Source organism: Salvia hispanica, chromosome 1 (assembly GCF_029641045.1).
Source record: "Salvia hispanica isolate PSC_SH4W2 chromosome 1, Shi_PSC_v1, whole genome shotgun sequence".
Taxonomy (NCBI): Eukaryota; Viridiplantae; Streptophyta; class Magnoliopsida; order Lamiales; family Lamiaceae; genus Salvia; species Salvia hispanica.
The window spans coordinates 10,397,723-10,410,021 of NC_142692.1; the positions used below are offsets into that span (position 1 = coordinate 10,397,723).

A 12,299-nucleotide genomic window follows, 5' to 3' on the forward strand; every position below is an offset into this window, starting at 1 on the left:
AACTATTGCACGACTTTCTCACTAAATAACATAACATCGTACAACTTAACACTTCTTGGGTAGTATGCCTAATACTAGTACGTACTATTTTCACATGAATTTTATGTTGAGAGATAAAATACACTCGAATATTAAACAAACTGAGTAGAATGGTAACTAAAGAGGAAAAAATTAAACTAATCATTTTGCAAAAGTTGTTTCTCACCTTAAATTTAAATGTTTATAAACACCCTAATCACCATTACCAAAAATATTATTTTATTTTGATACTACAAAATAAAAATTCTTAAAATCTAGTATAATAAACGTTGAAATATTTTTCCAAAAATAATGCAAGTTGCAACTCAATATAGAAATGTAGCAAAAGGAAAGGGCAAAATAAAGCACACAGTGAAGAGAACAAAGATTGAGTAGGCATGAGAGAGATGATAAGTTCGTTGTTAAAAGGTACAAATACAATCAAAGGTGCATGATGTATTAAACAAAGTTCATCCCGTGACCAGTGCATTTGAAGGGATTGACATTCCCCCCTCTCTCTCTCTCTGGGCCAGTGCATTTGTGCCTCCTTAATCCAAATTGGGTCAAAGGTGTGCAGGGCCGGTCCCACCAAAATATTTGTTTGGTTGGATCCATCAAATGGTCATTTACTTCGATGGGTCGGTGTCCTTGAAGTGGAACATTTTGACAAAATGCCCTCTCTCTGCTTCACAAAAAATAACAATCAAAATTCAAACATAAACAGGGAACATGATCGTATATTCAAGGCAACCACTTCTTTTCACATTTTCGTGAACTCTTTCTTTTGACCATCAAGTATTTTGCGCTGGCCTACCCATTTCTAGTCTCTTCATAGTCCATAGATATCTCTTTTAACAACAACATGCATATACTTCATATCATACCATCATCAAAATTCTTTATTTCTTTCCAACTTGTAATTTTCACACATAATTATTTATGCGGAGCTAAATAGGAAACGAGTATGATATAATGGCATCTTTCAAACTTTCAATACTCGTATAGTCGTATATTTCAATCTTTAAGTAGGTTGAGAGTTGTCTCGAATTTTGGTTGCTAAAAAGAAAGGTTCAAAAATACTTGCAACAATAATGTTTCTATTCTGATTTTACAAAGTACTACTACTAAATACTGGCTGTATCAATTGATTATTAGTAACAAATTTAAAAAAAAAAAAAAAAAAAAACTATAAATCTTAACTAGATTTAATGAAACCTAAAACTAATGAAATTGAAATAAAAGTAGGACACTAATGAGATACAAGAAAAACATGCGTGATGATCTCAAGTTATTGAAAACATGCAGTTGACCCAATACCAAGACCAAGTACATGCTATGATATTGAAACTTGTTGAATCTGATTATGTCCTAGTATTTCCAAAGGATAATGATTACAGAATTATGGTAGGAGGTTTGAACTATTAATGAATCATGATTGGTTGATACGTATATGCTCAAGAGAGAGTAGAGATTCAACTTCATATTTACACACAAACCACACTTCAACTGTATAACATCCCTAAAACCAGTCTTACTTCCAAAATACTACCATTAACTCGGGCGAGACCAAAAATATCATGCCAAATAAAAAGAGTGAGAAGGCAAGAGTTCACGTACAACAGACATGGGTAATCAAAAAAAGGCCAACACAGAAATGTTGCATTTCTGCATACCTGTGTCGTGTCTACACGTAGAGTCAAATCTCGAGTTGCTCCAAGCATTTGATGGCAGTAGATTCATCAACATCACAAGTTCTGTCAGCTGCAGCAGCTGAGACAGATGGTGGTTTAAGGGCTGGTGGGGCTGAGAAAACAGGAACGGCCTGCCTTATACGTACTGGTGGGACTACTCCACTTGGTCGGCGATGCATCACCTGGGCAGCAGGTGGTGGAAGTGGTGGTGCTGAGAAAACTGGCACTGCTGTTCTCATTGTAACGGGCGGAGCAATCCCGTGGTAAGGTGTCCTGTATTGGTTGACAGGTATGTAAGGAGCTGCCCCAATAGTAGGATATCTCTGAGTATGTGTAGTCCCAACTTCTGGTGATGGAGGACGCGAAGATGTTGTGTTGTTTATGATAGACGATGATGGCCTGCTCCGAGAAGCAGTTTTCTGGCAGAATAAAGGGAGGATTTTGGATACGGACATTGGAGGGCGCTGTGGACTAGAGGGACGAGGAGTTGGAACTGAATTGTTTTGTAGAAATGGTACTGTGATGTTCCTTGAGTTAGCCACACTTATCCTTTCCTTCATCCGGTAGTTCTGCAAGGCCCTTGCTATTTTTATCTGTTCCTGTTCCTCATTATTTTCGTGTTCAAGTGAAGAGCCTGCATCTTTCTGTGCCACTGCCCAATAAAAAAAATGAAAACGTGTAAAATGTCTTGAAACCTTTGAAATAGACCACAAAACACCTCGCTTGCAGTACAAGGAAGACACGAAAGAATCAGGTTGGGATCTATATTATTTTGCAAAATTATGTCCAATTAGATAGCATTTGGATCTATATTGCAAACTGGCCTTTTATGTATTTTCTATCATACATTCTGGCATGATATGTGCATTGTGAGTCCGTGACATGCGGTTGTGTGAACGATAGGGATCTGGATATAAAACTACACAAAACAGTTGTCTGTGCTGTTTCTGGAGTCAGCATGAACAATGTACAACATTTCTCCACTACTCTTAAGTATATATAGAACTTACATTGTTTTAATGACAGCCAAGCTGCCAGTGCAGCATTCTTCTCTGCTTGCTTTTTATTCTTAGCAGGTTCTCCCTGAAACGTGATTCCTGCCAATTCCACGATTCCCGTGAAGACGGGTAGATGTCCTAAACCGGATCGACAAATTGTGTAGCGAGGCAACAGTGATCCAACTCTCTGCGCAATCTCTTGCAGGAGGTTCTTATAAACCCCTGTTTCATCCTAAGCATAAGAACAACAGAAAGAAATTTTAGCAAGGTTTAACAAATTTGAAAACAAGGATCAAGAATATCATATGATATCATGTACATCCAATCTTAGATATTCTACAACCAAACTCCTTTTCTTTATGAGTTCCACATACCTAAGAAAACATGCACATCCTTGTTGAAACTGTCATATAAACTTAAACCAACTGCATATAAGGAGTGCTGGGTGTTGTAACTATGCTACTTATGCCTATTCATAACAATATATACAGCTTCTAACTGCATTATTACTGTGCTATCTATGCTTATTCATTACAAGATAAAATTTCATGTAATCTGGAAGAAGTAATCTCAATCATGACGCTACAAGTAATTTTTTATCCCCACACCCCCCAAATTTTCACCACAAACCTATACTAATGACAATCTACACCCCTGGCATTGCATGGTTACATAATTACCACAGTCAACGATTTTCTGCTATGCATTGCAATAATGAGTTTTAAAAAATAAATGTCAAAAGTCAACAATCCTTATTTTATAGCAACCTAATTAGTGTATTTAATGAAGATTAGGTGAGTCCGCTGCATTTTCAACGTTTTCATACTTAATCCGACCTTATTAATGATAGAAATGTACACACACAAACAGGTGCAGAAGAAAATGAATGGTGCCCCAATAACTAACTAGTGCATTAAAAAAAGTATGGTTCCACCTCAATTTGAAACTATAATGAAGCAATGATAGAATAGGCGTGAAGTATTTGATGATTATAAAGAATTTTCTAGAATTGGATTAATGGAAAAAGCTGCAAACAAAAAGGTGAAGTGAAGGTGACGGGGCAGAATCCATGGCTCCTAATGTTGTTTGTTAATGCGTATCAGTCAAGCGGGCGAGTAATGACGATAAAGGCGTGCAGTAATTAATTTGAGCTTGTAAGGTAAAGCAATAAAGTAAATGGTGGAGGTGAGAGATCAAAGAGAAATGAAGCGATGGAGAGGGGACGTACGAGGATGCGGGCGGCGAGGGAATGGGAGGAGAGGGAGGTGAGGGCGGCCTCGGCGGCGGCGTGCTCGGCGAGGCGGAGGTTGGAGCAGAAGTGGGGGCTCTCGAAGGTGTCGCCGTTGAAGTTGACGAGGGCCTTGAAGCGCGGCGCGTGGTCGGGGCCCTCTCTTATGCAGGTGTAGGATGGAAGGCTGAAGCAGCTCCTCTGCGCCAGCTCCTGCAGCTGGTTCTTGTACATCTCTCCGGATCAACTTTCTTTTGTTTTGCTGCACAAAAAGATTGTTTTATGGAGGAACACTCTGATAGTTTTAACCAAAACTTTTGGCTTTTTCACTTTTATATGCGTCCATATGCTCTTTGCACTTTTTCGGTTTCCCATTTTATAAAAATATTACACCTTTCATCTCATTAATTGGTGACGCATTTTGTTCCACACAAAATTTTATAATACTATTAATTTGTTAAATTAAAAAGAATAAAATATAGTCGAAGATTATATGTTAATTTTAACTATAGCATTCTATAAAAAATGTGTGTGTACATTGTTTGAATTTTCATTTTTATAAGGTAATAATTATTGAATATGGAAGTAATAGAGTCAACTGTATGTGGGCTGGAGATTCTCTGCATTTCTGAAGCCCTTTTTCTGCCACTCGTCTCTTTGCTTTTCTCAAAATTAATTTCACTTTTTGTGATCTTCTGTCTTTTTATCCAAAAATCCAAATTAATGGAGTATACATACCACCACTCACTTTCCCTTTTTTTATTGTCAATATAATATTGCATGCTAGTCTTCACGAGTATAAAATTTGCTAGTATTCATTAAAATATGACAATGCTGCTGCATGTAATATTCATATATGGATGATTTTGCCATTTGCACGCAGTTTATACCGTGGTTGAACGCATCTCACGCAATAATTTTTTTCTTTTTTTTTAATCTTTATATTATTACCATTATTTTAACGATATAATCGTATAAATATGTGATCTTGCTTAGAGGACGACAGTTGCAGTTTGTTACTAGTACTACGACTTCTTATAATTAAGTTCTTGAAGAGATGTAATGATATCATATTACATTTGAGGACTCCATTATTACCTAATGGAGTATTCAGTATAGAGTTAAGTATGGAATAAAATATCAAAGATTCAGTTTGTAACGTGGTTGTTCAAACACTTATGATCAATCGAGTTGGAAGACTGCAATTACCTTATGATCACGTCAATGTAACGAGTGAAGAAATGCCACCCCATAAATAATCCAGTCTCCATCATTGCTGGTTCTTCAAATTTGTACTAATATCCGCTAATTTACTAATGTTTAATACTGCAAGTCAGATATAACGGCACTAATATACTACTCCACTAGTTTATTATTGTACTACTAGGTACTTTGAAATACTTATGATTCCAATTTGACCTCCAAGTAAAATTAAACAGTGTGGAAAATAATAAGCGATCTCGGTAATAATGTTGTGAAACAAACATGATTAGATTTAGAGTGGAGGCAAAAAAGCAAAAACAGAATATTTTGAAATTCCCATTTAGAATTAAGGGGACGCAAAAGTAAACTGTAAGTTGGAACAAGTCAATTTACAAATTCAGTGGGGAGCAGGATATGAGATCATAATTATGCCCGCGTTTAATAATCTTTGACTTTGCAAATTCCTTATATGCCCCTGCTATTATTAATGCAAAAGCTAACATCCCAAATAAACACCCTTGTACTTTTGGTCAATGTATAGCGATGGACAATATGACTAAGAGCATCCCCATCCGTGCTCTTAGCTAAGAGCACAAAGGTGGACTCGGATCCACTAAGAGCACGGATGGGTCCGGATCCACTTTTATTCCTTGTCCTTAGCTAAGAGCATAACATCCACATCCGTGCTCTTAGCTAAGGACAAACTCAAGGGTCCCACCATTCTATTATTCAATTTAAATACTCCAATTATTAAAAACATTTCTACATTATAAAAATATAAAAAAAAATAAAAAAAAACCGAAATTGCCAACGGCTATGCCGTTGGCCAATCAGAAGCTGCCACGTAATTGTGCTCAGCGGCACGGACGTGCTCTTAGCTAAGAGCAGCGCTGTGCCGCTGGCACGGACGGACGGCTTGGTGCTCAGCGGCATGGACGAACGAGCAGCGGGTTGAGCACCGCTGCGGATGCTGTAACAAGAGTTTACTCCTTGTTAGTTGTAATTATGTTATGCTTTTTTATTAAGTTTACATTTCTTTATTTACTTTTATAATGGTGTCATTTTAATTGAGACTTCCACAGATGAAAACTGAGCCTAATATAGTACTCCTACCTAGATTTTTTATTGTTATCCATTTGCCCTTGTTTCTAGTATATAAAAGGTAATCGAAATTTTTTATTCTTATTTGGAATTCTTTTCGGTATTTTGTGATTTATTCTCTGTATGAATGGGACAATAAAGATCGAGAAATAAAAGGCTTTTGAGTAGAGTTGAAGAAGATTTAAGAGTGAAGCCCAGAGTAAGGAGTACTGAATATTACGTTCGGTTTAATGGGCCACAAACCCAAATCAAACACCAGTTTATGATTTTGCAAAGTTGGGTATTGATGCATTTAACCAAACTACAAAACGTTACGCTAAAAAGTAAACGAAGATTCGTTTCCTTACCATTCAAAAATTTATACTCCCTCTATCGCGCAAAAATATATACTCTTTTGTTTTAATTTTTCCTAATAAGGTGGAATTTATTCCTCACTAACAATACTTTAATTATTTATCTCTTTATCTCTTTTACTTATTAATTTTGTATTAAAACCTGTACCAAATACAGGGACGGATCTAGTAAGGTGTTAGGAAGGACATTTGCCCCACCTCAAAAATTTTTTCTCCATATATATATTGTCTATTATAAAATTTATTTGAGTAAAGGCCAAAATTGGTTCCGAACATATGATCATTTTATGTTTTTAGTCCTAGACATTATCTTTTGGAGTTTTTGGTCCTGTATATATGGAAATTTGATTATTTTGGTCCTCCGTCAACATTTCCGTTAAAAACTAACAGTTAAAGGGTTTAATTCCGATTTTGACCAAATTAAATTTTTAATTCTGATTTTTTACTCTCTAATTAATTCTCTAATTATTTTTACACTTCAATTTCATCTTCTTCCTTCCATCTTTTATCTTCTTTTTTCATCTTCTTTCTTCCTCTTCCTCTCAAATTGCCTCACAGTTCCACGCTCCTCTTTTTCAATTTTGAGATTCTTCTATGATGAATACAGGAATTCCACTCCTGTATTTCGATTACGGAGGTTCTAGTTGGTGTCGCATCAACTAGAAGTTTTTGTATTTCGATTATGGAACTCTCAGTTCTTTATAATTAGGTCGGCAGATTTGACAGCCTTCCCAATTTCGCAGAATTCGTGACATAAATAGCAATTTTGTAGCGTGTTGCGATTTGCATGTGACGCTGTTAAATTAAGGGTAGGGATTGCTCGCATTGAAATTGAATTGCTTTTTCTGGGTTTGCAAGGAACAAGTATAGTCTTAGAGAAGAGAAGGGTGATGGCAGCCGCTGAAACTAATGGAAATCCGTCCTTGTCCACGGTGGCACCGCTTGCGCTGGTCACTAGCGAGCGCCCCGTGCGCACAGATCTCGAAACTTCCATTCCCAAACCCTGTCGGTTATTTTCCCTCTTTCTCTTCCACCTCAATTATACTTCAATCTGTATTCATCAGGTAATGTTTATCCATTGCCATCAAGTTTTTGGCTTTCCCTTTCAAGGAGCGTGGAACTGTGGAGCAATTTGAGAGGGAGAGGGAGAGGGAGAGGAAGGAAGAAGATGAAAGATGAGAGGAAGGAAGAAGATGAAATTGAAGTGTAAAAATAATTAGGGAGTAAAAAATTAGAATTAAAAGTTTAATTTGGTCAAAAGAATCGGAATTAAATCTGTTGACCGTTAATTTTTAACGGAAATGTTGACGGATGACCAAAATGATCAAATTTCCATATGTGCAGAACCAAAAAATCCAAAAGATAATGTTTATGACCAAAAACGTAAAATGGTCATATGTTCAGGACCAATTTTAGCTTTTACTCAATTTATTTCTTTTAATTTTGTACAAAATGCCCCTCCTCAAATTTTTAAATTTTCTTCATAGGTAAATTTGCCCCACTTTCTATAAATTCCCAGCTTCGTCCTTGGTCGAATCTAAAGTGCATATTCTTTGGGACTGAGAAAGTATTATTTTTGACTTTGTTCAATTAATTTAAAATGTGTTATAGCACCATACGTATTAAATTTATAGTCGGCGGTATTCATCATGTGCCATAATATAAATGTTAAATTAACCTAGATACTTGAATTCGGTAGACATTCAATATTGGCATCATTCCATGAGGCCAAATTTGAATTCAAAAATTCAGTTCTGCTGTTGCACACAAATAACATGAAAAATGTCAAACAGACATTAAGTAACAGCAAAATTTGGTAAATCCGATATGGAAATCAACACAAAGTCCTGATTACGGATTGCTCAAGGTGCTTTTCATATAGAAAAGCATTCCCTGAATTTAAAAGAAGAAAATACAAAAAAAAGGGAAACTGATTAGAGAGCAGCACAAAAAATAGCTGCTAACTAATGGGATAGATGAAAAATAATTAGAAATGAATTAATCCTGAAACCCGATTTTAAGCCAAATCGCGTTTCTAACCCTGTTGAGGTCTCTGCCCTTGAGCCCGATTCTACTCCTCGCTACAAACTCGTGCGGCAGAACACGATCGCCGTTCTCCGCCGCCTCGTCAAATTCGTCGTCGTCGCCGTCTCTCCGGCGGTTGTCTCTGACTCATCCTTCAGGATCTTCGACCAGTCCGGAATGTTAACCGGCAAGGAAGCAGACCCGGTCGCCGATCCCCTGGATAATTTGGAACTCTGCTTGCGAAATTCCGGCGACTGCAAGTAGCCGTCGGAGTTCCAAATCTCCGATTCGTCGAGCTCGAAGATCATGGAGTTGTTAGTTGTTTCCCGATCGGTGCGGAGAAATCTGTAGTTTGCTCGCGTGAAGTAGCTCTTAGGCGCTGCCATTGAATCGATCCGAATTCTGCAGCTGGAAAACAAATCCGGATTTTGTTAGTATGTTAATTTGGTGCTTCAAAACTGGAGTTTTGATATGCTTTTTAGAGCATCCGCAATGGTGCTTAGGCCAGCAATAGGCCAGCCATTCTCTCCCCAACCACGTCAGCAACACTAAAAAATTCACATGCCACATCAGATTTAGGCCAGTCATAGGCCAGCCGCAATAAAAATAATTCAAAATATACTACGTTTACGGAATTAAAATTACGATTAAAATACGGAATTAAATTTACGACACATATACGGGAAAATTAATCCATTCCATTAAAAAAAAGTACAAGGATTTAAAAAAAAAAGTACATGATTTTTTTTTTTTTAAAAAAAGGGCTTCAACACACGAGCCCCGCCACTCTCTACTCCTCATCACCGTCGCCGTCGTCCTCGCCGTCGCCGCCGCCGCCCGTGGTATCCGAGCCCACGTCGGAACCCGCTAGCCGTGCCCTCGCGATTTCCAAATCAACCCGCATGCTCTCGAGCATCTCGTGAAGAAACATCTTCTCCGTGGGGTCAGTGGCGGTCTTCCACTCTTGTAAGACCTTGTACATCTGATCCCGCGTATGGTTACGCGCATGGAGAGTGTACTCGAGTGGAGCGGGTGGGAGGGCGGAGGACTGAACCTCGCGGGGCGATAGGGGGGATCCGCCCCTCGCAGCCCGCTGCGCCCGCTTCTGTCCAACCGGGCGGGGGCGACCAGTAAATGAAGGAGGGGATGGAAACTCCTCAGCATCCGGGGGGAGGTCGTGGGATCCGCCGCTGCTGCCGCCGTAGTCGACGCTATAGTTCAGTCGCTGCTTCTTCGGCCACCTAGCGTTGCACCCCGCCCGGAACTTCTCGGAGTCCTTCAGCAACAAGAAGCACTACCAGAAGGTGAACTCCTTATACTTCCCCTGCAAGGGGAACTGACTCGCGGCGATCCTCCGGGCGTCGTCCTCATTCTGCCCACTAGTGAGCTGACGGAGGGCGTTGGCGTACAAATTCGCAAAACGGCCCACCGAGGCCCTGGTGCGCTCCCACCCCTTCCGGACCTCCTCCGGGCTGAAGTCCTTCCCGTGCGGGCAGTGCCTCCTATAGGCAGCTTTGATCTTCGCCCACATGTTAACGATCCGCGTCGCACACCTCCAACCACCCCCTGGCCACTCTGGCGTACTCATCCTCCGTCCACTTCCTCCGGCCAGGGGTGTCGTCAACAGTGGGCTGCGATGAATCGCCGACCGCCTTGGCCTTCCCCCTCGTCTTCTTCTTCGGCGCGGCCTGCCTCACTGGAACGGGAGTATCCGGATCCCCGAGATCGATCCCCATATCATGCAATGACAGAAGGTAATCGCCAGTGAACTGCGTCTCCACTGGGGTCGACGTGTGAGACGAAGCCGTCAAAAAATCAAGCGAGGGCCGATATACCGTGTCCCCTCCCGGTGACCCCTGAACCTCCCCCTGCATCCCGGGATGCATACTGTGCTGCATCCCCCCCTGCATCCCGCCTGCCACATCATCCCCATCATCTGCTGCAGCATCATCTGCTGCTGCATCTGGGGCATACCCCCCCACCCGGGCGCTGACTGCCCGCCGCTCCCCTGCCCGCCGCCCGGCATCCCCCACGGCATACCCCCCTGCGCCCCCCCGGCGCACCGACCATCATCCCCATCATCTGATTCCAAGGGATGTTAAACCCCGGGCCCATCTGCCCCCATCCAGATCCCACAGGTACCGTGGGAGTCTGAGATCCACTCGTCGCTGGACTGGACTCGTTGTTGTGATCCATCGCTCGATGATGCTCTTGTACAGAAAGTTAGAGAGAGAGAAAACTCGTTAAAACAAGTGGTGCAAATGAAAATGAAACGAAAATCGCGTTTATATAGGGGTTTTTTTTAAAAAAAAAAAAAACAAAAATAGGCGCTGGCCGATCGGGCCGCCACAATGGCGGCTAGCCGATCGGCCAGCCCACGCCGAAGCGCTCGCCGATTTCGCTCTCGCCGACTCCAATGGTTCAGTTAGCCGATCGGCCAGCGCGACGAATCGGCTAGCCGGTCGCTAGCCGATCATTGGAGATGCTCTTAAAGGCCGAAATGGATAAGGTTTATAAAACTACCTATAATCTATACTAATATAAAATGCGAGTTTTGGGCCATATTTGAATATTTAAAAGTTTTTGGTATGATATAAGGTGTGTCCAATATATAAAATTTGTGATTGATTATCATAAGCTAAGCTGCCGTTACACTCAAGATTATGCATTTGTGTATAAATGTAGATCTTATATGTAAATATTGATGAGGCCGTTTTCTATCTAAAAATTGATGACATTTATTATTTGCTAGAAATTTATGTTATATTTCAATAGATATAATGAAGGATTATAAATTTTCTCACATCATGAGCATGTTATCCACCACAATAATATGATCCAGTCAAAAGCTATATTCATGCACATTACTTAGTAACGTACTCCATATTTATATACATTAAAAATAATTGAATTTCAATCATTGTGTCATTACATTAAAACTAAAAGGTTTTAAAAATTTATTATACATAATTGAAGAAATGAAAGGTTTTTTTTTCAACTATAAATATATGATATGTGTTGGCTCTAAATCCACAAACTCATTACGTTATTTCTTATTTCTATGGTATTTGTCACTGAATTTCTAATAAACTTTATTATATTTGGTTTCATTTTCCTATAAACTTTATTCTACGGTCTCCTATAAACGTGATTTGATTAGCTCTCATTGTTTATATAATTGCAGGAATTATATACACTACGTGAATTGTGCTGTTGGAGGCAATCGATTATGCATAAAATTAAAACTTTTTTATTTAAGTATGAGATTCGTAGTTTACATCCTCTCACTCACTACGTTATTTCGTATTTCTATGGCATTTATCACTGAATGTCTAATAAACATTATTCTTTGGTTTCATCTTCCGATAATCTTTATTCTTTATTCTATGGTTTTCTATAAATGTGATTGCATAAATTTGATCCAACTCATTGTAGGAATTATAATACACTACGTGAGTTGCGGTGTTGAAAACAATAGTTTAAGCAAAACATTAGGACTTTTTTTTTATGAAAGTATGAGATTTGTAGTTTATTTCGAGAATTGATATTGAAATGTAACCTTTCCTTCATTCAATTACAAATGTGAATATTAATATAATATGCCTCTAATACAATAAAATTGGATGTCGAATTATCAGTTGACCGCAAATAAGGAGGAAATGGGTTGAGGCATGTAAATATT

At 39.3% G+C, this 12,299-nt stretch overlaps 1 protein-coding gene and 1 pseudogene across 2 annotated transcripts; both read right to left on the bottom strand.

Moving 5' to 3' along the window:
* Positions 1-391: 391 nt before the first annotated feature.
* Positions 392-4,243, bottom strand: LOC125220103 (double-stranded RNA-binding protein 6-like). 2 transcript variants are annotated; one of them, XM_048122239.2, is made up of 4 exons: positions 3,936-4,243; positions 2,720-2,939; positions 1,692-2,361; positions 392-703 (listed from the first exon to the last, which is right to left on the bottom strand). In XM_048122239.2, the coding sequence occupies exons 1-3, from the start codon at positions 4,167-4,169 to the stop codon at positions 1,715-1,717; spliced, it is 1,101 nt and encodes a 366-aa protein (XP_047978196.1). In that variant the 5' UTR covers positions 4,170-4,243; the 3' UTR covers positions 392-703; positions 1,692-1,714. The 2 variants fall into 2 exon arrangements, with proteins under 2 accessions (XP_047978196.1, XP_047978195.1); XM_048122238.2 differs by having other exon boundaries at positions 392-700; positions 3,936-4,242.
* A 4,177-nt stretch (positions 4,244-8,420) lies between these two features.
* LOC125217700 (protein S40-4-like) lies at positions 8,421-9,067 on the bottom strand (annotated as a pseudogene).
* Between the last annotated feature and the right edge of the window lie 3,232 nt (positions 9,068-12,299).